The sequence below is a fragment of the Biomphalaria glabrata genome, chromosome 17 (genome assembly GCF_947242115.1).
Source record: "Biomphalaria glabrata chromosome 17, xgBioGlab47.1, whole genome shotgun sequence".
NCBI classification, from domain to species: domain Eukaryota; kingdom Metazoa; phylum Mollusca; class Gastropoda; family Planorbidae; genus Biomphalaria; species Biomphalaria glabrata.
The window spans coordinates 8,365,317-8,393,138 of NC_074727.1; the positions used below are offsets into that span (position 1 = coordinate 8,365,317).

The window sequence follows — 27,822 nt, forward strand, 5'->3', positions numbered from 1 at the left end:
TAAAAATACAAAAATTAGAACAATTTTGTTAAATAGACATAATAGCTTATAAATGGTTTCATTAATAGCATTTTAAATAGGTAGCAACTGTAGTTTTTCACTAGTATCACAAAAAAAACTTACCAATGTAAAAGCTTGCCTTATTTTTTTCATAAAAAAAAAATCAATTAACAAGTAAAATCTATTTTTTTCATTAGTTTTTAAAATTATTATTTGACAAAGTTTAAATAACAATAATTTACTTATTATGAAAGTTAAATTATTTTGTTGTATATATTGACAGGTTTAGAGTGGAACAGGACTTTATATTACATGTATTACTACAACAAATAAACATTGTGATATAAATATTTTATTTACTGAGTCCTTGTATTGCTCCAGTAGACCATCCACTAACTGTTTCACTCCATTATCTCCTAAGTTAGAACCTGTAAGTCTAGAAAACAAAAATTCATTTGTTGACAGAAGAAAAAATATATTTGGCTGTCTGTGGAAAGATGCATACAACAGCATCCAAGAATATTTTACCCCCCAGCAATGGTACCATATTCAAGAAGCCTTACACCCTAAATGTATATAAAAATATGATGGACCCATTGAGGTAGTTGGAACAATGATCAGAACATTATCTTTGATTTAACTTAAGACTAGAGGTACAACATAAACTAAGAAAGATAACTTCTTACAAGACAGCTTCTATGGACGGTTTTCTTTTCACAAGATCCAGTATGTGTGGGACACAAGCAGACGTCAACAGATTTTCACTCAAGTTCAATACCTGTAAACAAACATGAGTCAGAGGATTAATGGTATAAGTATATATTAGTATGTAGTTCATGTTGAAGCATTGGTTGTGTCATGGCTAATTATTTAGCTGTTTAATATGTTTGGTTTTTTAAATGTCTTTTTAAAGTTTTAAAGCATACAAAGTTCCCCTTTCAGACCTTGCGATCTATAGGGCAGATAATACAAACGTCATCTGTTTCTGTGGCCAACGATTAACAAAGATGTCATGTGGCCTTTACTTTCCCCATGTAATGTCAGGTACCCCTTAGAGCTGGGTAGACAAAGAGGTGCCTAAAGATCCCAAAATTAAAAATACCACTCTTCACCAGGATACAAACCCAGAACCCGAGTTTGTAACCCAAGTGCTTTCACGCTCAGCCACAGCACCTCCTTTAAGCATACACAAACTACTTTTTCTTGTTGGATTATAAAAGAAATTTTCTATTCCATTGACTTCTTTTTGAGAGTACTGGTGAAAATATTTGGAAAAGGAGAGAATTGGGACTATCGCCACAAAGATTAAAGTTAAAATTATATTAACAATTATTCACATGGATGCATCGCTAATGAGTACTTGGAGCCAACTTCAAAAAGGAAATCATAAAAACTCTCTCATTGGATGGATGGCTCCGTAAAGCTAGGTGCCTGACTCTTTGAGTCCACCCAACTCTCATGAGTAGTAGGGGAAGTACAGGTGATTGGTTATTTGCTGACCACATGACACTCTCATTTACCATCGACCATAAAACAGATGAGCTTTATATCATCTGCCTCGAAGGTTCTTAAAGGGGTACTTTACTTTTTTATAGGTATCCATATTGCATTTCAATCATCTAAATATTTATGCCCCAAAGTTGCTACTGTATACATTAAACCTACCACAGGTTTGGACGGAGAGGCTATTACAGCATCTTTTAACATCTGAATGTCCTGATCATGCAGGTCACAGTTGACCAGACTTAGTTGACTCATGGATTGCTTCGCCTTGAGAAATTCTACAGCTTCCTGAATCTACAAATTGCCGGAAAAAAAAAATATTAAAGAAAACTGTAAAGTATCCATCATCAGTTGATCAAAGAGAAATACATGGCAGTACTATTCTGAGTTTGTAGGAAAGATGGACAAGAGGCATAAAAAGAAGAGACTACCTGAAGTTTGTTTAGTTTAATGTTCTTGAGGTCCACTATCTGATGACCCTTCTCTAGTTCATACAGAATGCTGCCCTCCCTGGGCTCTGGTGGATGGGACCTCACAAAGTGTACTGGCGCATTGGTTTGACTGTCGGATGTCACACTGTCTTCATTAGTATCTATTTTGATAAAAATAAACACAAAAAAAACAGCAACTGAATTAGGACTTAAAACATATAAACACAATAGTACAAACCAAATGAATGGTTCACTAAAGTGAATAACTTAGAAGGAATAAGATCAATGTTTTGTTTTTTTATTAGGCCCAATTGTAAGCTGTGTGACTAAGTAGAACAATCAAATGTTTGTCTTGTTTAACATGTTTGAGATGTTCCTTCAGAGTTGTTGTAGATAATCTATTTCTTTGTCCAAACCTCCCATAGAATAATATGGGATAATTGAGATGAGCAAATGATAGTCCAGCACCCATACTGGAAGACCAGGCTGCCATTTACTATTACTAGTATAAGTGTATCCAAGGATATAAAAAAGGGAAACATATAAGTGTGCCAGGAAATCAATGCAATACCTATGTAGATTGTGGAATATATTGCATAGTGTAAACACATTACCCACACTCTAGAAAAAAAGCAAAAGTACAGTAGAAATCTATAATTGTTTTTTACTGCTGTGACTGAGATTTAGACTTCACCATTTTTATTCCATTAATGTTAGGAATATTGCATAGTTAAGTTGTTGTTTTTTTTTCAAGATTTTAGAATTTTATTTAAAAAAGGGGAGAAATGACATACTAGATCTAGATTCTATCAAAGACGTTAGACATGTTAAGGAAGAAACAAAAGAAATACAAAAGAATGGACTGTGCTCTCTCTTGATATCCTGCTAACAACAGCTGCTGACTGGTAAAGTATAGGGATTTGATAACGCAAACTGTCACAACACCCCTACGACGAAAGTCAAAGGACAGATGATGATTAAACGATATTATATTTTTACTTTTCTTATAAACAAAAAAAGTCTAAAACAAACTAATAATGTGCTTTAGAACTTTGCTTTGGATGGAAAGATGGTCGTGTTAATGTTCTTTGGACTGTCATCACAATGGTTTCAAGTTCAAAACCTGGCCACGTTCATCCCCTGCCATCCTGTAGGAGGTTTGGACTCAGACGTAATAATCTTCATTTTTCAAGGAGCATCCAGAAATGATAAAACAAAAGTTTTTTTACCAGTGACCACTTTACAAGCTAATGAAAATGAATACATGAGTAATACAATTTAAAACAAAAATATTAATACAAATAAAAAGCTAAAAAAAACCTTTTCTTAAAAGAAACTATTAGATTAACAATTACCTCCATTTTCAATATGATGGCAAAGTTTGAGTTTTTATCATCATTTAAAATTCTCTACATATTCAAAAAATTTGGTTATATTAGTCAGGTTATGATAACTAAAAATATTGTTCTCTTTTCAATGCATTCTAATTAAAAAAAAAAAGAGAAAAAAAAAAAAAAAAAAGAAAGCTATCTCATCGTAGTTTTTATGTTATGAATTTGTTACAGCACTTCAATAGTTCAACTTTTTTAACCCTTAAAAAATCTAAATGATTGCTATTTCAACTCATACCATTAATAAGTGTTTGAGATGTCTTATCCACTTCACTCTGCTTGAGTTCATCCTCTTTGTCAAACTTTGTATCATGTACATGGGAGCTTGTTGGTGGCTGTGGTACTTCATATGGTGCTGGGGATGGATTGGTTTGCTCCAGACTTTCAGATGGCTTTGAACCTGTGATAGAAAATGCTTTTATTTTCCAGGCCTTTCAGTCAGAAAAAGGGAGCACATCTAAATGTGTGGGAAGGCTTTGATATCAAGAGTCAGAACTATAATTTACATTAACAATAAACAAAGTGCTTTAAAAAAAACATAAAAACCATTGGAGATTTTCTTACAAGGCATATATATTAAACTAGTTGATCTACGGCGTAGCATATGCCACTATTTTGCAGGGCTGGCCTTAGGCCACTGCAACCTACGCGACCTTGGACTTGTTTAGTTCATCATGAAACTAAACTAAATGCTTACAAATAAAAGTCACAAATATTCATTCTCTAGAAGTGTTTAGGAAACAAAAAATTGGTTACAACATATTTTCAGTTTTCTTATTGATTTGTAGGTCATACGCTTTAATCAAAAACCTTTTCCCCAATTAATAAATAATCCTTTCAATAATATCTACTTACTGTAAGTATCTGCATGTTGTATGGTGATGACTGGAGAGAGTGCCAGTTTCTGAAACGTTACAATGGCTACAGTAATTATAGTCAGTAATAATAACATACTTTCAATACAGTTAAAATTATGACAAGAAAACAGTAACTAAAAAAGCGAAACATTGGATGTCATCTATGGCATTGAGTACAAGAAGAGTTGTAGAACGATTCTTTGTAAACAGTAGATGGATAGATTGTTTAGTTATTTATCATGGTATACAAGTCTGTCCTGGCTAACATGATATGATCAGGTGTAAATAAAGTGTTCAGTCATGTAATGAAAGGTCCTGATTTCAATTCACAGACATTCAGAATTGATGGGAACAATACAAATATTGGTGAAAGTAAATCCAGTTGGGCATTACAAGCGTAACATAGCAAACTAGTTCAGATTTGAAACAAAATAAGGCAAACAGCGCTCCCCCCCACACATCCCCACTAAGGATCAAAGAAAAAACTTTGAGATATTGTGATTGTTTTTGTAAAATACCCAAAATTGCTTCATCAATAACTTTGGATTATATACACCACAATAATAGTGACCCCAAGTGACCCCCTTCTGATTGAAAATCGAATGGCTGCCTGATCATGTGGTAGTGCTCTTGACTGTCATCTCAATGATCATCCCCATATTCCCCCCCCCCTCCGTCCTGTAGAAGCTTTGGGCTAGGGTGAAATAATCTTCAATTCCAAAGGAACATCCAAAACGTAAAACAAACTACATGAATCAGTACTGCATAGATACGCTTTTTTTGAACTGTTAGAATAAGGAAGTTTGGATAAACTTGCCAAAGTCATTTCATTTTGCATGGTTAATAACTAGATAAAAAGGAAGAGTGACAGGGTCCAATAATGACAAGATCAAGGACTGGAGGATACTCACACTGAATAGGAGTCTAATATAGGGCATTTGAAATGTTTCAACATAAAGAAAACTAATGAGAACTAATCATTAAAAAAATTAGTGCTGCGACAATACTCCAAAAGACTTAGAGATCTGTGACATTTATAAATAAACATCCTAACAAAATTTACTTCCATTGAATTGAAATAAGCCAGCTTAAGCCAAACTAATACAGATAATTATTGCCATTAATTTGTGCTAGTCAACCTGTTCTAATTCCATTTCCATAGTTTCTAGTTTGTTTATACAAAAAATTCAATTCCTAATTAAAAAAAAACACAAAATAATAATCACCATAAAAATCATAAACCAAAAAAAAAATTATTATTGGACCAACAAAAGTTCCAAACCAAATAATAAAATAGAGAATGAATGAGACTGACCAGTTTGTCTTTCTCTTCGTTACTTTTGTTTGATGCACTGCTACCTGGCCTGCTACCTTTCTGGCTACCACTACTTTCACTACTGCTGCTACTGTCAGATTCACTGTCACTGGATGAACTATCTTCTGATTCATTTGTTTCTTTAAGACCAACAAACATTTTAAAAAAGGAGCTTAAGGAATGCACAAACCAAAACATTTTTTTTGGTAAGGGGGGGGGGGGAGGGGGGCTGCAACTAATGGCCTGCACTGGACTATAAACTCACCTTCAATCTCCTTAATTTCATTATCAGTCATGGTGATAGGTGCAACTACACGCTGAATAGAAGGAACATTCACAAGCTCAATGTCATCTTTAGGTTTTTCAGAGTTATCAAGGATCTGACTTTCTTTAGAACCAGATTCTGAGAGGCTTTCTTGGATTTCATCAATATTTTCCATTGCTTTCCGATGAATCGTTTGATCTGATTGCTTGACACCAGCATTACCTTCAGTTACCTGAACATCTCCTCCATCTTTCTGTACCAGTAAAACCTTTTCATCTTCTAGGACTAGAGCGCCCCCTTCATCTTTAATGACCAGTGAGCCCTCCGTAGATGAAGAGGAAACAGAGGAGGAGGATGAAGAGTCCAGAGAGGAAACAGACACATCTGGAAAAAAAAAGCTTTGAGTAACAGACCTGCAGGCAAACATGAAAACATAAAACATACTGATAGAATCTGTATGAAGACAGGTAATAATAAATTGATTTAGCCATGTGCCAAGGCAAGGGATACTAAAAAGGAATGGTGTCCAAGCTTGTCCACTATTTATGTCTGGACACTTGCCAGCCAATCTAGGGAAAAAGTCAGGCCTCAAATAATACCCAACTCAGTACACAAATAAATGATTTCTCATAATGTTTGTGGTAGCTACCCTTTTTTTTTTTTTTTCATTGGCAATTTGGTGTTGGAAATGTGCCAAATTAAAAATTTTTTAGTCTTTAAATTAGTAATTTTGCAATGCAATCAGGAAGAGATTTTCAATATTCTAAAAAATGTAAAGTTACAAAAACTAGGATGGCTTGGACGCAATATCATATGGATGGCTGCCTGGTCGTGCGGTTTGCATGCTGGTCGTTTGGATTTATCGATGGTCCCGGGTTCAAACCCTGCCTGCTCCCATCCCCTGTTGTCCTGCGGTTTAGACTAGGAAGTAAACTATCTTCAACTTTGAAGGAACATCCGAAACATGTAAAAGATTTTACAAACAAGCATTCAGGGTACAGTGAATGGAACACAAAGCAGGGAAAAAATGTTGTTTGGACAACATGAAGGAAAGAGGTATCCATCTCTCTTGATACACTTAAGTAAGCAGCTACTACCATTAAAAGATGATGTTTGCACTTTTTTAAAAATTAAGCAGTTGGAGCATTGAAATCAAATGTGTTCTCTTGGGTACCAAGTTTTTAAAATAAGTTATTGTTACAAACATGAAACACTCTTATTATATTTTTTTTTTCTAGAAGGTGTCATGTATTAGAATTGCTTTAGTACCAGAATTCCTTCTCTGTACAGGATCATCTCCCTTCGTTTCTGGTTGTGGAACAGTTTCTATGGCAACAGTCACATCAACTAGAAAGCAAAAAATAAATGTTTAAATTTATTAAAAAAAAAAACATAGTCGATTACAGCAATACCTAGTTTAATCCAGTTAATTTCTGCGAACTCTTTCCTGACATATTTTTGAAAATCATTGATCCAATAAGTGTAATAAGCTAGACTGTATGAAATGTATATTACAGTTCTGCCTGAGCACAAGGGATGGAGGACAAGTTTTAACAAAAAACATGTATCTAATCATATTTTGGAGGTGCTTTGGCTGAGAGGTAAAGTGCTTGGTTCCTGAACCGGGGGTCCCGGGTTTGAATCCTGGTAAAGACTGTGATTTTAAATTTCATGATCTTTGGGCGCCTAGGAGTCCAGCGAGCTCTAGTGGGTACCTGACATTAATCGAGGGAAAAGTAAAGGCGGTTGGTCATTGCGCTGGCCACATGATACCATCGTTAACTGTGGGCCACAGAAACATCATCTGCCTCATAGATCTCAAGGCTTGAAAAAGGAAATTTACTTTTACTTTAATCATATTTTGTTTTTTGAAAGAACACCTGTTTATTATAGTTTATCACATTGAACACAGGTGTATGTTGTCCCTATATAGAATCACTCTGCTAGGAAAGAGATTTGTTATGACGAGGGCGTAAATAAAAATCAATCATAAGCCTGGCGTATGGTGTTATCATTGCTTATTTGTTATTGTTTTATCTATTTTATTATAAATAACAAGTGATAGCAGAGATAGAAAAATGATAAATCAATTTAGCTAAAAAAAAAAATCTTACTTTTTTCCTCCATCCTGGAAGTGTCTTCTGTTTCTTTGATTTTAATCTTCTCAGCAAACTCAAAAGAATTCTTTGCTTGTGCACTTTCTATTACAGGCTCCTCTTGAGGTGGATTACCATCTGCCCTTGACCTAGATGTTTGGTTCTCTGATTTCGAATCCTCACTGCTTGATGAGGAAGAGGATGAAAAAGACCCTGAAGAAGAAATGGTTGAGGATGAGGCTGATGCTGTGGAGGCAGTGGAGCTCCTCCTCTCTCGTCTCACATCTTCCATCTTCACTTCTGGCATTGTGGAACTCTGAGTGATTGAGGTTGAAGGCTTTGCCTCTTCATTGTGTTTCAGTCTGGATTCATTCTCAAGGTGTGTGTCATGAGCTGGTGGGGAATGAAATGCGGGCGCTTGAGAGTCCTTGGTCTCAACCTTTTTCTCACCAGTGGAATGCTCAAAGGTAAATGTCACAGGCTCAGTGACATGCTGTTCTTTTTCCTTCTTTGTTTCTGATTCCTCTTTCAACTTCTTAACCTGAAACACAATAGAAATAAATATATTGGTTGATCAGACCACATTGAAACATGACCATTAATTAAAAAAAAAAATAATAATAATCTTTATTATCCATAAGAAAATTACAATTTGCGCATTAAATCAAACAAAACATTATAACTATAGAAAACCAAAATATACATTCACACAAGACTCACTCATAATTTACATGTGAAAAATTTATATCAGGTAATTAGATTAAAAAACAATGAAATATTTTTTACCCCACCCCATTCCCTGTTTACACCAAGAAAGAATCCTGAATGTATATATCTACTAGACTTTGTAATATTCCAAAGATAGGCCTTTAGATCTAAACTTAGAGGATGATGCGCACAATTTTCCTGAACATTAATTTATAAAACTCTTCAATGAATGTGGAAATACTCAAAGACATATAGTCCATTCAAGGAAAATATTTTCTCTAGCTAAAAATTTAAATTTGTTTCTTTTTCACTTTGAAAAATTATAAACATCAAACTAGAGTTGTCCCAGTGTGGTCAATGAGCTAGTAATTCTTCTCACAATGATATACAGCAAGTGTCAAGTTTCTAGGAAAATGTTTAGAACCATTTTCAAGATCCATGCCCAGGTTCCACCCAGATGGTCACAAGTTGTTGAATAGCAGTATTATGAGAGGCTGATAAATCTGTGGTCTATTTAAGCTGATTTGACTGTATTCTTGTTGATTTTGTGTTAGCCAAATTAGCATAAACACTGTTAACTTCTAAGCAAGTATTTTGATACTACCAAAACCTGACAAAATAAGGATTTCATGTTTCAGGCAAACAAAGATTAATAAAATAGCTTATATTTTTTTTATATAGTTCGTCACCAAAAAAAAGATATTTTTAGTCAATTTTGTATAATGTTAATCATGCATTGATAACAAGCTCTTTATCATTCAAAAAGTCTATTTGCCTTTCTAGCCACTTCAAACATTACCATAGTACAGGGTTGAAGTTGATTGTTGAATCTTCACAAACACTTCAAAGATTTTTTGTACTTTTCCCAAATGACAGACATTTCTATCAAGTAACCCCTACATGACTGTTCATCAATGTTAAGGATGATACCCAGACAATCTTTTACCAAATTGAGTACAATTCTTATTAATTAGTATCCAAATATAAAGAACTCGTATCCAAAACGCTACTACATTATTTTTGAGATCAGATTGTGGAAATCTTATACAATAAATTGGACTTGATTGCAAATTTAAGTTAAATGGGGTAGTGACATTAAAAAAATTACTGGTTTATAAGATCTTATCAACTAGATCATATAATTATAGTAAGATGATATTAAATTGGCCCATGATAACAATCTTTTTAATGTACACCAACTTTAAATCAGCAGAACATGGGTTCCTGTTGTTTAGGTCATACTTACAGGGGTAACCTCTCTTGGTGACTTTGTGGAGCCGGAATGCTCACTGTCTGAATCTTCTGAGGAGGATGACGATGAGTCTGAAGATCCAGACAGACTTGAAGTAGATTCTGTTAAAGATGTTTTCTTTACCACAACTGGGGAGTCCTTACCTTCTGAAATCACACAAACAACCATGAAACTTTATAAAGATCACCTTTTTTTTCAGTTCAGGAGAATTTAAATTCACTGACTTCTGTGGTGAATGGTTAAGACACTCTATAGTGGCCAGGACAACTGATCATGTGGTATTTGCTTCAGAATGTCATCATGATGATCCCAGGTTTGTATCCTCCCAGCTACAATTCCTTGACTTCCTAGTAAAACAACCATATAAACTACCGAAAATCGAGAAACAAAAATTTTAATCTATCTCCATTAGGTCTTGAACTCTGGGGGAACAATTACACATACTGAATCTATGCTACTGTTAAAAAAAAGAACTTTCTAAAGAAGTTGCTAAAACTCTAACATCGTACAATTTGAAAGACTTGCTAAAACTCTAACATCGTACAATTTGAAAGACTATGACAATACAGATTCTAGTCAGCAAACCATGTCTTTTGTATATAATAATAGCTACAACTCTAGCCATGGCTGCTTAATCCTATCTTAAAGCTTGTTACCATTGTTACAATTGTTAGAGTGAAATTAACAGCCTACCATTGTCACTTTCTTCATGTTTCACTTCAACTATCTGTGGTGCTGCTACAGGGGCAGAGCTCTTAGAAGTCTGTTTAGATTTCTCCTCTGTTAGACAGACACAACAAAATCTATCAAAATTTTCTTTTAATTGCAGAAATTTTTTTCGTAGACAAATAAGATATTTGGATACTTAACATTGCATTTCATTTTCAATCAAACTAAATTGTCATTGTAACATTAGGATACCTCAGAGTCATGACCGAATTTAGAATTGATAAGGCCATTTGAGATCTGGGGCTCTTTATAACTATTTTTAGTACAGATATTATATGTCAGTGACAAATATGATTTTCAGATACCTAGAAGAATAAACAATTTTGATAATAATACAATAAAGAAGCATATGATGGTGAAAGAATAAATCTTTAACGTTTAAAAATTATTATTCATAACAAATTCACTCAGACAATGTTTGGAGCCCCTAAGACAAAGGGGGTCTTAAGGTTGTAGAGCTTGTATGTAAATCCTGCACAACACAGTGTACCAGTAAGTGATAATTATATCTACAATTTTAATATGAAGCTTGTTCCTTTTCAATAAAGAGGGGTCTGGTTAATTACACAACCAGAAAATCAGAGCTGTCAATTATTTAATAATAATAATAATAATCTTTATTGTCCGTAAGGAAATTTGTCGGACAATTTGTGCATTACACCAAACAAAACATTATAACTAAAGCAAAAAAAAAAATCTTAAGCTAATGAAACTTAAATGAAACACAGAATCTCATGTAATTGGGCTATCTGGTTATTAGGGATGAAAAGATCACATCTAGATCTTAACTGTATTGACTGCATTTCAGTTTGAATTCAGAAAGATAAAATGTAATGCTGAAAGACTGACCTGTGTCACTGGCCTCACTGCTACTGTCACTAGTGTCACTATACTTCATTGACAAAGGTTTTGATGAAACTTCTGAAAGAAAAACACAAAAAAATTGATTTTGTCCTCTCTGGTAGAGAGGAAGGTAGCTGGCGGCAGATGGCTTCTGAAAGAGATAAAACCATGTGATATAGATATGAGGCCCTAAGAAAAGCTAAGGAAAAGATGAAGCTGGTTAAGGAGTAAAAAGTGAAACTTATTATTTAAATGTCTTTATTTAAATTATTCCACTAAAAAAAAAAGCTGGTTGATTCTCACTACATGAGTTTGGACAAATATTATGGTCATAATAAAAATAATAATTAGAGCTAAACAGTTAATCAAGGGGAACACTTTGGTCAGAAGGACTGTCACAGATAAAGAAGAGGTTTGGAAACAAATGCCAATGACATGGGCAAGATGTGATGACAGTTGGTGAGACTCGCCCAGAACCAAGATGCCTGGAGGAACCTGGTTGGTGGCCCCTTGCGGAGATGAAATATATAAAGAGAATGATATTTTACCATCTTTAGTTTCCACTTCTTGCACAGTTTCCTTGACTCCTTCTTCTTTCTTTCTTTGGTCTTTATCGACTTTCTTGGCATTTTCAATTTTAGGTGACTGCTGTTGTACTAGAAAAATAAATAAAATGTCATATACCTCTATTACAAAAATGATTTTAAAATAAATGTTCACCTACACATTGAAATACTTATATAATTTAATTTATATATAAACTACTTTTCCCCAGCTGAAGTCAGGTAGCCATTAAAAGTTTTAAAAAAAGCTCAAAGGCTTAATCCTAAGTCTGCCATCTTTTCACAAACCAATTGATTCATTGCTTCCATCAGAATTTAAATAGAGCCAAAAAAAACAACACTCCACTTGTTGATCATGCTGCACTGGATTGTATACTTTAATTTACCTCATGATGTAATTATTAACCATCAAGACTAAAAAAAAAAGTAGTTAATTGCTTCAATCATTACCATATAAGACTTTTTTTTAAACCTTAAACAACAGCTAAGTGTAAGTCATTATTAGGGGTGCTATTTTATTGTTCTTATTCTTGTTGCATGTATGTAGAATGTAAGAAATACAAGGCTCCAATTTTTATTTATACCGTTTCTCTTCTTCAAGCACTATTTAGAAAACTTTCAAATACACAAACTATTATCTCATTCAAAGTCTCTCTCTCTCTCTCTCTTTCACTCTCTCTCTCTGTCTCTCTCTCTCTCTGTCAGCACAGACATTGTCCTGCAGTGAAACTAAGCGACAGAGGCTGGAAAAAATGGAATACAAAAATGGAGGCTTTTTATTTTATTGTGTGCATTTACTAATTAAAAGATTCATCAAACAGCATTGAATTTGTAGTCTTACATTGTATTATATATCTTAGAATAAAAACAACAACAACTGCTATTTATAAAGTTTTGTTTACAAACAAAATCACCTCAAGCCAAAGTGTTCCCCTTAATTAACTTTTTAGCTCTAACTGTAAAGAGTTTTTTGTTTATTTACTTTTGAATTGTTATTTGACATGATATTATTAAAAAATGAGTCTACCCTTAACTCCAAGCATTCTGAATAATGAGTAGAAATAATAAGAAAGTTAACCCAGAAATACACAAGTGCCAATGCATTGTTAAGTCAAAATAAATCTTAATGAATTTATTCATGTATTTACCCAATAAGCTTGCGTACAAGTTGCAGAGGGGTTTATAGTTCTATAAAACTATTTGAACTACTTTCTTTAGAAAGAAGAAAAAGTAAAGTCACAGCCATATATTGACCCACCAGCAGGGCCATATATGTAACTGACCAGCAGGGCCATATATGTAACCCCCCAGCAGGGCCATATATGTAACCCCAGCAGGGCCAGATTTAAGCATGTGGAGGCTCTGGGGGGGGGGGGCGGCCCTGGCTGGTAGGGGATGATGGCAGGTAGGATGTGAACTCATGACCATTGCCATGACTGCATGAAGTACATAACACATAACTAGACAGCCATTATAAGAATGGTTATGTTAGTTCTTGTCTACAGTGTGAGGAAAGAGAACAGGAAAGATCTAGAAACATCATGAGGAAAGAAGGTTCTAGAATGCAGAGTCTATAGACAACATTAACCTTTGACAAAAGACACAATTTTATGATGTAAACTAGTTAGGCAGATGGACCACATACACAAATAGTCCACATAATAATGAAAATAATATACATATATGATTGCTTTCCCTCTCAAAACTAAAAAAGGGGCACATAACCAAGGCAGACTTAGATGGAGTATTGATTCATCAGACAGATGCTTATATTTACTTTACATCATCTTCCATATTTATTTTTTGTTCCATTATAAACTAGTTTTATAATTTACAATTTAAACATTAATATGTTTCTAAATTTTATTTTAGCCAATGTCATCTCAAATTAATACAGTTGAGTGTATGAGTTGAAAGATTTTATTTGTGAAACTTCTAACAAAACAGTTCAGTTTAAGTATTCATTCTGTACATATCACAATACTATTAAAGCCAGTTTCAAAGAGAATATACAATTTTAAAGTGACATAATGAAAAGACTTTTATAATAAAAGCCAATATCAGGGTTAGGAAGCAAAAAAGAACTTGCCAAAACTAAGTCACACAAAGGCAGACTAACAAATTTTTAGATATTTTAACATTGCTTCCAAAAACATCATTGTTTTTATTATATAACAATAATACTGAGATGATGTTTGAAAAGACAATTCGTGAGTAAGTCTTGTTATCAAATCTAACACCAGATTGAATGTTGTCAACCACATTTATAACAAGCGAATTCAACATTTAAAAAAAAAAAAAATACAATATTGTGTCATTCTGCACATATTCTATTACAACAATTATTTTTAAATTGAGAATGTACCATAAAATATTGCAGCAAAAAATGTCTAAAAATTACAAATAAATTACATTTTATTTAACCAAAACATTTCCACAGTGTCTGGCCTGAATATAAAAAAAAAAAAAATTTTTAATGTGAAAGAGAATTCATTGGTTTGTTCTATTACAGCAGATGATATTATTGTTCTATTAGAGCTGGTCCAAGGACAATTGTTCTTCAAGGCAAGCTATCAGTGCATTGATGCTATTGTTTTCACTAAGCTGACTTATTTCCTCAATGTTGCTATGAAAATCTGGGGAAAATTCTTCTTTCTCCTCTACAGATAGTATCAAGCTAGAGTCTACCTCGTCTAAGTCTATTTTATCTAGGCTGCTAGTACTTTCAAACTGAGATTCATGCATGTTAAAGTCAGATGATTCAACGATTTTCTGTCGGTTCAAGTCACTCATGTCAATGCTAGATCTGCCCCAATGTTGCTCACTATCCTCATGGGTGCTGATGAAACAATCTGTTGGCAAACTGGGCATGCTGTTCAAATGTGTACAAAACTCCACAGTGCCTTCAATGTCTGAGTCTGTTGACTGACTCTCACTGCTTGCTTCCCATGCTTGGGAATCATTACGCTTATCTTTTTGTAAAGTGTTAATACTTGGGTCACAAATTTCTTTGTCATTAAATTGGCTCACAAAGTTATCAGGGTCATGACTTTGTATGATATCTTTATTGTGAACAGAGAGAAGATAACTCTCATCGTACGCAGTGTCACCATTAAGATTATAATTGGTCTGTGTTTGGTCTGGGGAGATTTCATACAGTTGAAACCCATGAGGCAAAAGTTCTGACGTTTTGTAATCACAGTAATCAGCTTTTAACTGTTTATCGTCTACCAAGATTTGATTTGGTTCTGATTTCAAGGTGTCATCACTTGGCGTAGCTTTTGGAATGGTTTCATGAGATACTTCAGAAACACCCAAGCTCTCACCCAGGGTGAGGCCCAGATGTGGATTACATGATGAAGTCAACAAATCATCTTGTGGTAAGTGTGAATCAACAAAAGAATCCCCTAGTATGTTATGTGATGTTTCATGATAGTTTTTTATGAGTTTGTCCATCACCAAAGTCTCATTGACTGATTGCCTTCTGGGATAAAGAAAGTTTGTGTCAATAGGTATCTCATCCATTTCAAGTGGGCCATTCTCACCATCTGAAACATCCACAACTTCACACTGAAAAGTAACTGGAGTATTTACTTCTCTTATAGAGCAGTCCTCAGAACTTATATCTGATTCAGGAAATGTGACAATAGACTGAACATCAGGGTTCTCTTCTCTGTTTGAGCCATGCATGTGATTGTCTGCTAATATTTCTGCGGTGGTCTCAAAATTATTTTCATCTTTGTAAAATGAACTTTGATCAGGAGTTGGTATGTGGTCAGTAGTTTGTTCCATCAAGTTAGACTTGTTATCACAGTTAGTCTCATTAATCATACTTCCATCAGCTGGTAATTCTAGACCAAATAATGCATGAGCAGGGGAAGTAATTACTGCTGTCAAGATAGGTTTGCTACTTTTGTTGATCTGATTATTATTAATTATCTCACTTGATAATCTGGGACTAGGAGTTAATATCTGATCAGAGGAAGTTATTTCTTCCATCAAGTTAGGGTGTGTGCTCACATTGGTATGATCATCATTACTTTCTTTACTATAGAATGACTTCTCATTAGAGTAAGTAATAGGTTCAATCATGTTGAGATCAATGTCTGCATTAATTTCAATACCATTTCTATCGTTTTTGTCATCAGACATGTAGAAAGGTGATGGATGCACTCTGTCATAACAACTAAGGGAGGTAATCTCATGCAAAACTTGCAAATCCTCCCATGTATTAGCCTCAACACTATCCTTGAGAATTTCTTGATCACATTGATCATTCAAGTTATCTTCCTTTTCTTGAGAGTTCTTTGTAAGATTCTCTGTCTGAGGGCTGCTAATTTTGTTGCCTTGCCGCAACTCCTGCCATTTCAAATCTGCTATATGATACATCTCACCAGGGCTTAGAACAGAGAGGGTCAGTGGCTCTGGTTTTGGTAAGTCTTCAGTCTCAACATCATTCAGCATAACTTGAGTGTTGAAAGTGGGTGGCTCTTCAAGGGCCTCGCTGTGTCTAACATATCGCTCAGACTCTCTGTCCAGGCTTCTTATTTTAACGATTCTAGCAGGAGGGTTCAAGCAATCAACATTTTGTTCTGTAGTTGTGAAATAAGTCAACTCTGTAGAAGCAGCAGCTTCACCTGCTGTTAACAGTGATAAGTCCCTGCTTATGGCAGAAGGTGAATGCTGATAAGTGTAACCCTCTTTGAGACCATTGTCCTTAATCATTGCTTCTAGACCCAAAGTGTATAAAGTTGGTGCAACAGCCTGACAGTCAATTACAGCAATGCCTTCCGGCTTCTCGTCAATATTTAAATCTAACATAGAGTTATCTATGTTAGCATTGTCTGAGCTGGAAATTTGATGCTTTAGGATTGGTTGCGATTCATTAGAAACATAATCAGTCCTAGCTATGCTTTCAGCCATTGTCTTCAGGGGCTCTGCCTCATCTGCATTAATTTTCTGAACTGTCAAAGGAATGATGTTAGCATCAATTTGATCCACTTTGATGTTATCCTTGTCATTGAAAGGTTCAGTTGAGTGCAAGGACATTGGATCCATTTGTGCATCATTGCTGTCAGCATTACTTTCCCTATCTTTGTCATGATCCTCCTCGTGGGACAACACACCGTTTCTAATAAACCACTGTTTCCCTGACCCTTTTTTAATTTTAAATTTGTCTAACACGACACTGAACCTGGGTGTTTTTTCTGACCCTAAACTGTTTTCTATCTCTACAGTGTGATGAGTGTCGACCTGACAGGACTCTTTGCCAAAATGTGGATGAGAGTCGATAGGCATGACAAGAGAAAGCATTTCCTCATCACTGCTGTCACCAGGATAGCCCTTTATTACATTTTCCCTAGGAGTTAAGTCTTTCATAGCATTCAACTCCATATTATCTTCAACTGACTGTTGCAGCCTCTTCTTAATTTTCCTAGCCTGTCTCTTGAGTTGTTTATTAATGTATTTGTTGTGTCCAGTCTTGGCCATGGGTATTGTCATACACTTTTCTTCAAACACTAAAGCCTTTGCTTCCTTCTTGCTTGGTTTAGTTATACTATTTTCACACAATTGATTTGATATGTCTTGGTCTATAAGAATTTCTAGAGAAGGCATAACTTGATTTAAATCATCATCTTCAAACGGTGTGTAATGATCACAGCTCCTAGTGATGGTATGTTCTATTTCACTAAAATCCAGCACCTCTTCCGTTCTACCATCAGACGTACTTATGATGATGCTGGGCTGTCGTCTGGCCACATTAAGCTTCAAGAGATCTTGTTTAACTTCCTGGACAGCTGTGCTGCTGCTCTCTGAGCTACTTTTCAAAGTTTCATTTTCAACTTCTAAATTCAAATCACCTTTGCTCTCTGAAGTCCCAGAAGAAGCTATTTCAGATTCAATATCCGAGACCTCATCCGCTGTGTCCAAAGCATCATTTTGATCTCTGTTGACAGCATTCTTTTTTTGTTTATACTTTTCTTTCTGGTCTAAGTTAGGAGTACGTTCAGCGAAGAATGAGCCATGATCATATTCTTTACTAACGTTTGTATTATTTTTCCGCAAATTAGCATCTTCTTTATTACTTTTGCTATATTTTGTTTCAATTTTCAATTTGCCTTTTCCAGCAAAATAAAAAAACTTTTCTGTCGTATTCACATCTTTAATTTTGGGATTAGGCTTTTTCTTTCCAAATTCTGAAAGAATAGAAAAAAAAACAATAATATGAACAAAAAGAATTTTTAAATTATTTAAACCTTTCAAGATTTACCATAAAAATGACTAGATGATTTTTTTTAGAAGTAAATTATTAATTAAATATTGTAAACTTTGAAGGTTATATTTAAACTTAAGTTTTGTTTTAAATATAAAAATGATTCTATTCATAAATGTACTGACCTGCAAAGGGTTACAAAGGTCATGTGATCAGTTGGTGACAAAATTAGAAATATGTGAAAACAGGTGAGAGAATCAAAACTCTAGCCAGGTACAAAAATAAAAGACAAATATATAAAATAATATAAAAGCATTATTAAAGAATAAGATGAAAAATTTAGATTGGATTATCTCCTTATTGCTAAAGCCAAAAGCTAACGTAAATACAAAGTATTAAAAGATCAACTGAATATCATATTCAAACACAATGTAACAGATTTTCATGAAGTTAAATATTTTAATAAAAAAAAAAAAAAAAAACAAGGACAATAGAAAAATAAAAAAATGCATAGCATCTTTATAATGTAACATATTTTAATCAATAAAAAAAAGTATTCAGACTGAAGAAAAAAAAATATCTTGCTAATAACAAACAAAAATATAAATGTAAAATAAAAATAAAATGTGCTATCCTCTGGCACTAAAGAACACCATGAATGGTGCTTGAAAACTATAAAAACTAATTCATTTAGTTACAAGAATTGGGAGTCTCAATTTATTTTCCAAAGAAGCCTGACTCCATTTTTTTGTACCACTTTTGTAGTTGAAAGAAAAAGATCCTATTTTTAATGTATTCAGTGAACTTTTAAATTTACTGCAAAGTATATACGCCTAGGGATCAAGACAAATTACATTCAATGATTTCACATAAAAAGTGGTAATAAATCAATAGTGGTTTATAACTCAAAAATATCAGGCCTAAGATGCCGAAGTCAGAATAACAATTAGATTTTTATCTGCGAGAAAGAAGATATTGTTGGCTTTTGTTTAGAACAACAAAAGAAAGATATAACATATTGAGCTACAAATGTTTTAATAAAGCGCTTTTAAAAAGGCCCTTTAAAAAAAAAATATAAAAAATTTATTCATAAGCTTAGCAGAAAGAAGTTAGTGATACAATAACTGATGTAAATCCTTATAAAAAAGATTAACTTTTTTTTACTTTATTATTTAAAAGACAAAACTTTCACAATATTTCGCAAAAATAAAAAAAATCTTCTTTGTCCACTTTTCTAACATGGGCTATACTCTGAACATTTATATATATAAACAATTTGATATTAAAAAATATCTTTTTATCTTTAAATTTTGGTTAGGTGCCTTGTTGATAAAGTGATTTTGATATAATTAATATAAATCCTAATAAGACATTATCCAGGAAACTTCTACATATAAAACTCCTATTACTCGCCTTTTTAACATTAACTTCAGCTAAAAATAACGAAAGTGATGTATGCCTTCACAGGGTATTAATAATAATTTTCCTTCTAGCTAAATGGGTGATGATTTTTAAATATTGAATCATTAAATATTTATTTTAATTTTTTGACAAGAAAGAGGAAATTAAGAAAAAAAAAAAAGCAAAGATAATCTATTTTCACATATTATCTTCTTGTCTTATTCTGAAATACATAAGAGAAAGAGGGAATGTTAACAAACTTTTTGCTTTGGTAAAGTTCCCAAACTTAAAATACTGCTTTCAAACTGTGGAAATGGTTTGAAGAAAATATAAATGAGGATGTAGCTCATGACAAAGACTAGATAGTAAAGTTGTTGTTTTTTTTTCTTTTTGTTTTTCCTAGGCTTTCACTCAGGAAATTCAAATATTTAATAGCTAACATTGAGTTATAATCAGCAAGGGTCCTTGAAATGATAATGAAGCTAATAAATTAAAATGTTTTTTGAAAGAAGAGACTTCAAAACTCAGACACACAAATAACAAACATGGACACCAACTTTCACACCTTTTTTGGCCCTCACTACATGTTCTGTTTAGTGATTTTTTTTCTCATTATCTCAATGAGTTCTGTGTCAAAGTTGTTGTTTGTTTTTAATCTGTTTCTTATTCCAGGATATATACAAAGGTTCTGTTCAAGACCTAAAGGTGAACTTAAGATTAATATTTTCTATTTCCAATGCAGTGGGTACCAAGTCACATAGGAGTGACTGGAAACACCATTACAAACTCCTTGGCCAATCAGGAAGGGCTAACACTGCCAAGCACCCTGTGAGTTTCCATCATGCACTAGCAAAATTTAAAAAAATAAATGGAAAAATCTTTCAAGAGCTGGGACAAGTCATAAAAAAGCCTACTGTGTCTGGGGGCCCAAGAAGAGGAAACCATGCCTTATATTCTTTTCAACTGCCCCAGATTTACTGATCTCAATCTCGACAGGTCTGTGAAACCACAAGTTTTTTAATTGTATGACAACATACATGTACAACGCACAGCAGGGTTTCCATCCAGCTTAGGGCTTTCATAAGAGAGGATTTGAGGCTCTCAAGGCCTCACTAAAATTGAGTTTGATGATGATTTCCATATGTTTAGAATTTGCATCCAGCCCAAATGGAAACCATCTTTACATTTTACAGCTTGTAGCTCTATTTTTAACAGTGTAATCACAAAGAATGAAACTCAAAATGTTTGTTGCAGTCAATGGTAGTAGACCTACCCACTCAATTTGATCTCATAACTGAAAGGAAGTCAGATGAAAGCCTGGGCTAAAATCTGTAGCTATCTTCACCCACACCCTTGGAAACCCCCCCACACACACACACACAAACATACATAAACACCCATGAAAAGATGGATACTGTCTTCCTCTCCTTACAATTTAGCTGCATGCTAGAGCACTCAGGCAACAAAAGACAAAAAATGTTAGTGTCTCTTCCCGAACTCAAACTTGCATCTTAGAAATTGGCTCTTGACCACTTAACCACCCTGTCTGTATTCCAGAAAGATTGTGTCTCTTGGAAACTTGTTTTAGAAAGGACAGGTTGGTTAAAAACAAAAGAACAATTTTACACCTTCAGGAATAAAGTAAAAAGGGGTATTTAGTCTTCAAAAGGATTCTTTAAAAAAAAAAGACTGTTACTGTTACATAAGAAGTATTTCTTTTTACATAATCAAATCTCCAAATTCAAAACAAACATCTGTCTTTGTATTGGATGCTGGCACAATTAGATTAACAATATATAATAGAGTCAGAGGAAATAATCAACACAGTGAGACATACGTGTTATCAAGTGAGCATAACCATGCAAACTCTTTCTAGACAGTTGGGTAATTACCTCCTTGGTTGGGTGCTTCCTCATCTGAGCCTGACCTTGAACTTCTGCTGCTGCTACGACTTCTGCTGCTGCTACGACTACTGCTTCTGCTGCGACTACTATGACTACTCTGACTGCTTGATTCAAAATCATCATCATCGTATGTACCTGAAATTGAAAGAAAAAAGGATTAAGAGCTATAATAATAAATAGGCTTTACTAGTAGTGTCTTTTTTTTTCTAATACATTTAACTAGAAGCATTTTTTGTTTCATTATAACACTTTTTTTTTTCCTTGTTATAATTGATTTGAATTTTAAAAAAATACAAATACTAAAAATTTAATTTCAAGGCTATCTATACATGAATTTATCATAATCATTGATAAAATGACAAAGTTCAAGTATAATTTATTCTTCAAAAAAACTTATTTAAAAAAATATATAATGTAACTATTGGTGACATAAGACAGTCGGTTGAAAAGTTGATTTCAAGAACAATATAAATTATGAATAATTTATGAACACACTTGATCCTGTTTAAGATTTCAATTAGGCTAAAGGCATATCTAAATTAGGCTAAAGGCATATCTTGTTTAATAAAAAAAACAGAAACAAAAGAAACCAAAGACCCACCAAAATGCCCTGACCTAATTGTCAAAGGTTTTAGAAAAGGTTAGTACAGAAGAGGAGACTTACTGCTAGCTTTCACGTCATGTTCTACAGGAATTATGGGATGATTCTTCTTTTCATCTAAAAAAAAAACAAAACATAATGATAAAAATATCAATCCTTAGGTTTATATATAAACAAAGTTAAAAAAATAGTAAAAGAAAACACAAAGCACTACATATAAATGCAAGTTTGAATATAATGTTGGAACTATAATATGGTTTAACACCATGAGTGGCTGCCTGGTCGTGTGGTATGCCCTCTGGACTGTCATTGGATGGTCACACTGGTCCTGGGTTTTAACATACATTGCCTGCCATCATTCCTTGCCATTCTGCAGGAGGTTTGGGCTGGAATGTAATTACCTTGAAAACTGGAAACTCCAAAATGTGTAAAACAAAACACACAAAAAAACAAGTCTAGAGCAGAAAGTAAGCATTGGTAAAATCAGATGCCTAAGAAAAACAGCATTTAAAAGTCGTTGAGACCCCAAAAAGAAAGTACAGCATACAGTCTTCACCAGTGCATTAACAGATTGAGATTGAGGAAACATATTCTCCTGGACATACAGCATCAGAAACTCAGAAGTTAGGAGAAACAATCAAGTAATTAATTCAATTACATTACTGACAGTTTCAAAGTTACATTTGTTCCCCCTTTTTTCACATGATAACAAGTCGTAGGCCACAACATTTATAAGACACAATGCCCACCTTCTTTTTCCTGTTTTGGTGACATAGGTTGCTCTTCTTGGCCTTGATCAACTTCATCAAAGCCTTCATCTTCCTTTTCTGACGTCTTGGCTTTCACTGCCTGTGTCTTTGTGCCCTTTTTCTTCAGACTCTTTTCTACCCTGCATCTGTTCAAATAAGTTTTCAACACAAAATTAAAATATTTATTGCTGTATCTACGCTTTTGTTGTGTCAATCAGGCAATCATTACACACAAAAAAAATAAATCTTCCAGCATAATAAAGCTTTTTATTAATTGATTAATTAATTTTAAATAAATAATGGTTTAGCCATGAAAGGTAAAAATATGTTGCTAAAAGCGGATGCAGTTTTTTTTTTTTAGCAATGATAAGGCAATACTGAGAGAGGTGTGTCACCCAGAAAAACTTTAAAGAATGATGACCATATAATGTTTAATATAAAGACAGAGTCTGACGGACAAATTGAAATTATGCTTAGTAGAAAACAGCTGGTTATTGTTCAATTTATATATGGACAAAATATGCAGGTGGCAACTGGGTTTGCATGGTTATGTGAAATACAACACTCATTCCGAACCATCAGAATTGAAGACAATGCCATATTATTTTGAATGCAAGCAAAAATCTTCTTTTCATAAATGTTAAAGATAAAAAAAAGGATTTGGATGACATAAATGTTAAAAGTGTGTATATCTTATTATGAATCTTAGTAGATATGGGTAGAATATTTAGAATTTCTTGATAAAATATTAAACATTTCTCAATACATGAATACAGATAGAGACATTTCATTTACAAAAAGAAAAGTATAGTATATTGAAAAATACCCTGCAGCATGCCAGAAAATAAAAAAAAAATTCTTATTCCATATACTAGAACAATTAGTACAAGTGCTCCTTCTTCCCTTGTGAAGTTTGAGCATTGAACAGGTTGCCTGAATCAGCCAAGAAAACCAATAACAGCAGAGTTTAAGTCTCTATTTTACATATATTATTAGATCAACACATTAATATGCATGGATGTAATTATCTTTTTTTTTTTAAATGTCTGTAAAATAAAAGAAGAAGAAGAAAGGTATGTGACAGGGTTTGCAATGGCACACTTCTAAGCACAGCCAGTCCTATTGTTAAGCTCAAGTCTTTCTTAACTCATATGATATATTTTAAGCCATTAAACCAAAATTGGCTGGACCTTCCAAAACTTACTTGTAGCATGGAGAAGCATTGGAAACTTTGTAGAAAGTGAAATGTCCATTTTTACCAAAGAGCTTGTATCCCTGGTGGCGGTACTCACAGCAGGTGCTGACACGGCAGTCAGCTTTACCATCAATGTAAATAGTCAAAGCAAATGGGTAACCTCTGTGTCGATGTGAGTTGAAGGAAAAAATTTCTAAAAAAGATTTAAGATAATAAAACTTTGAAAATGGATTCATGAAATGATCAATTGATGTCAGATAACAAAAAAAAATATTAAATTCATTACACTAAACCTGATTGCTATATCAACTACCAAAAGAGCAATTCTTAAAAACTTAAAAACATAAAGAAATATACTTGAATATCCAGATTTAATAGAAATAAAAGTAAAGTCTCCCATGATCTATGGGGCAGATGATTTAAAGGTCATCATCTGTTTCTGTGGCCTAAGGTTAACGAGGGTATCATGTGGACAGCACAATGACCAAAGACTTTACTTTTCCCAAACTAATGTCAGGTACTCTTTAGAGCTGGGTGGAGTCAAGAGGCACACTAAAGATCTTGAAAGTAAAAATCCCATTCTTCACCAGAATCTAAACCAGGAACCCCTGGTTCAGAGGCTAAGAGCTTCATTACTCAGGCACCTCACCTCCTTTTAATAGAAATAATTGAAGAGTGTTTGTGAGAGTGGGAAGAGATATTATATATAGTGCTGGTACCTAAAGCTTAAAAAAATCATTGTATAAAAAGGATCAGAATTGAGTATTTCTCTATGAAGCAAGGTGCAAATAAAATGCTTTCTTTCCTACAGTAAAGAAAACTATTTTCTCTAGCTTGGTATTGACTCTTTTGCTCCTCCGGATCTCCCTGCCAAAAATGGAAACGATGTTCTCTTGTGCCAAAACTTACGTCCAGCTTCCAGTTTATCCTTAAACACAATCAAAGTATTGCCTCCACAGTGCTGCTGCTCCACCAGGATCTCCTGCCTCTTGTCAAACTGTTCCCTGGCAAGGTGGAGCTTGCTCCCAAGGTACTTAAGCTCAACTAAACAGTTGCTATTCAGCGGCTGGTAGAGGATGTGTCTACGGGTGGGGCTGGCTGGGTGTAAGTAGGTGGGATTCTGAAGTTAAAGGATAAAGCCAAATTTAAAATATTTGTAATTCTGAAGATAAACACGCAAGCCAAATTAAGAATATATGTAAGTCAAATAACAAAATATTGTATTTATTTAATCAATTTGGTACATAAATAAATTGAAGATTTAAGTAAATAAATAAATTAAAGATTTCAATTGACTTACAAAAACTTTGGTTGAGTTTCCTATATTTTAAAAGTTCTCTAGAAAAAAGTTATTTTATTGTTAAAAATCACTTGGCCTATTTAATGGTTTCTGCTTCTGCTGCTAAAAAGAAAACTACACTGTTAAATAAAATAGCTTCCTCAAAGACGCATACTTTATCGTGAGGCCTGGTCAAAACACTGGCCCCAAAACCCCCCATAGAACAAAAACTATATGGAAAGCTGCCAGATCCAGAAACCACTGCGCAGTTCATCGCATATATAGGACTACTCGTCTGTACACTCCAAAACTAAATGAGAATGAAGAAGAATAAAATAGCTGCCTTTCTTTGTTTTTATATACAAATTTAATATTATTCAGGCATACATAGGCTACAAATGAAGAAAAGAGAATTACTAGAATGTTGATCGTATCAGTTTCTTTTATCAGAAATTTTATTGCACGTAATTCTAATTTTTAATTATGAAGTGAGTAATTCAAAGAGCATTTGTAGTTGTTGTTTTTTATTACTACTTAAACAATTAGCAATGCCTTAAATTAAGAATCAGACTTACTGCTGTAAATGGCCTTTTAGGAGAGGAGCCATTGCTTTGCTCTAAAGCATTTCTGTATCGTCGAGAACTGCGAGGCATTCGTTCACTCCTTGGAGACTTGGGAGGGAGAGGCACTTGAGGCATTAGGTAAGGAGACTCATGAGGCTTTCTCTGATTCAGCTTAGCCACCTCCATAGCATACTTTCTTAAAGCTGCACTATCTAACTGTTGATTTTTTTTAAATATTACACATTATCACACACTGAATATTATGGCAATCATTCTAATATGACAAATTCTAATGACAAACACCATTTTAAAAATTTAAACAAGATTTGAAATATGGTAAGAGCTGAACAAGTGTGCAACCAATTAATTATTCTATTAGATATCAACAAGGAAAACTAATCCTTCAGTATTCACATATATGGCTAAATCTGTTGAATTTAGTCCCCTCAAAATAAAGAATCACCCTTTGTGTCAAGATTTTGTGATTTTACCATCACAAAAGAGATACAAGACACCGATAGCAAAGACAAACAGACACAAACACTCTTTTGTTCCCCTGGCAATCAAATCATTAAATAAGAACAATCTGGTATAAACTTTGTCACATGTAAATTATGAGTGAGTCTGGTGTGAATGTACACTTTGGTTTCTTATAGTTATAATGTTTTTTGTTTGGTGTAATGCACAAATTGTAAGACAAATTTCCTTACGGATAATAAAGATTATTATTATTATTATTATTATTAAATAATTGTTAACGCTTTTTCTCCCCCACACATTCTCCTATTAAGTTGATATTTTAAACAATTATTAATTTCATCTAGCAAGACATGAATCAATTTTTAAAAATACCCAATTAGTCAAGTAATTATTGGTAATAAATTAGTTTGTTTGATATCGAATAAGTGAAGTTTTAAGGATGGAGTTCTTCCCCTTTAGATAATTTTTTTTTTTTTTTTTTTTTTAAATGGATTTTTTTAATGTTAAAAATATAGACTTACTCCATACAACTGCCTGGTATCTAAAGATTCTCTAGATCTAGCTGAATGTTTAGCAATGGGCTGTCCATTATCATCCAGGTATTCAACCTATAAAACAAAAACAAATAATAACTAATACATAAAAAGCATATTAAGTTACCATTATCACTAATCTAAAAATGCATTTTGAAAAGTGAAATGAATGACAAATCATTTTTGTTTGAGGCCTCAATATGCAGTAAAATCTTTCGAAACTCATGTCAACCTTTTTCTTGAAATCTCATCTTTAGTTTTCTAGCTTAATGGGAAAAAATATTCAACTAAAAAATGGATCATGTCATGGACATGATAGGATTAGGTCTCTTTAAATAATGGAAAGATTAGGTTTTTATAAATAATGACAGGATTAGGTCGTTATAAATAAAGGCAGCATTCGTGCAATTTATAAATGTTTCTGTCAAATTCATCATTATGAATGTTTATGTTAATCTGGTCAATTGAGCTCATTCACCTACACCACCTTCGACTATCCCTTAGTCTGTTGGACTGTTGGGGCATCACACAAGATCTGTCAACTGTCTTTCTCCATTCCTTTCTGTCCTTTGCCTTGTCTAGAATTTCATTCACTGACAGGCCTGTCCATTCTCATTGGTAAATTTTGTGTTACTTTTCTAGAGTTTTTAACAAGTTCAAATATTTCAGTCAATGCTCATATTTCATTTTAAAATATAAAGAAAAATATTTTTTTTTGCATTTGTAAGGGTAAACAAGGAACAAGAAATATATTTCTGTTGTTTTTACCTATTTGTCTTTCTGAATGTTTTATTACATTAGGGAAGGCATAAGGCGATTAATTCAGTGTTATAAAACTGTTTTTCATGCAAGTTAGTCTATAGAGGGGCCACATAAATTTCAGAAAAGTTTGTCGCGGGCCACATCGCTGCTAAAAACTGCCAAGTTTACTTGAAAAGAGTTTTTTTAAG

The 27,822-nt window shown here is 33.6% G+C and overlaps 2 protein-coding genes across 3 annotated transcripts in view; both read right to left on the bottom strand.

The window, feature by feature from the left end:
- The window catches only part of LOC106071593 (glutamate-rich protein 3-like), a 38,270-nt gene that overhangs the window by 3,163 nt on the left and 7,285 nt on the right, over positions 1–27,822 (bottom strand). Inside the window, exons 5-25 of one of the 2 annotated variants that reach the window (XM_056015438.1) lie at positions 26,861–26,947; positions 25,872–26,075; positions 24,927–25,137; positions 24,027–24,210; positions 22,823–22,968; positions 22,137–22,190; positions 21,461–21,607; positions 11,939–12,046; positions 11,397–11,465; positions 10,512–10,598; positions 9,813–9,964; positions 7,877–8,399; positions 7,032–7,109; positions 5,763–6,146; positions 5,498–5,637; positions 4,181–4,229; positions 3,564–3,725; positions 1,935–2,095; positions 1,666–1,797; positions 687–778; positions 361–436 (exon numbers count right to left, since the gene is read on the bottom strand). In XM_056015438.1, the coding sequence (XP_055871413.1) occupies positions 361–436; positions 687–778; positions 1,666–1,797; positions 1,935–2,095; positions 3,564–3,725; positions 4,181–4,229; positions 5,498–5,637; positions 5,763–6,146; positions 7,032–7,109; positions 7,877–8,399; positions 9,813–9,964; positions 10,512–10,598; positions 11,397–11,465; positions 11,939–12,046; positions 21,461–21,607; positions 22,137–22,190; positions 22,823–22,968; positions 24,027–24,210; positions 24,927–25,137; positions 25,872–26,075; positions 26,861–26,947 (3,246 nt within the window). Of the gene's footprint in view, positions 1–360; positions 437–686; positions 779–1,665; positions 1,798–1,934; positions 2,096–3,563; positions 3,726–4,180; positions 4,230–5,497; positions 5,638–5,762; positions 6,147–7,031; positions 7,110–7,876; positions 8,400–9,812; positions 9,965–10,511; positions 10,599–11,396; positions 11,469–11,938; positions 12,047–21,460; positions 21,608–22,136; positions 22,191–22,822; positions 22,969–24,026; positions 24,211–24,926; positions 25,138–25,871; positions 26,076–26,860; positions 26,948–27,822 lie in introns of both variants that reach the window. The other variant, XM_056015437.1, reaches the window with a different exon arrangement.
- On the bottom strand, positions 13,648–19,789 carry LOC129923618 (uncharacterized). Its single transcript, XM_056015440.1, has 2 exons — positions 18,353–19,789; positions 13,648–18,150 (listed from the first exon to the last, which is right to left on the bottom strand). Exon 2 carries the CDS (start codon positions 17,567–17,569, stop codon positions 14,486–14,488), a length of 3,084 nt encoding a protein of 1,027 aa, XP_055871415.1. The 5' UTR covers positions 17,570–18,150; positions 18,353–19,789; the 3' UTR covers positions 13,648–14,485.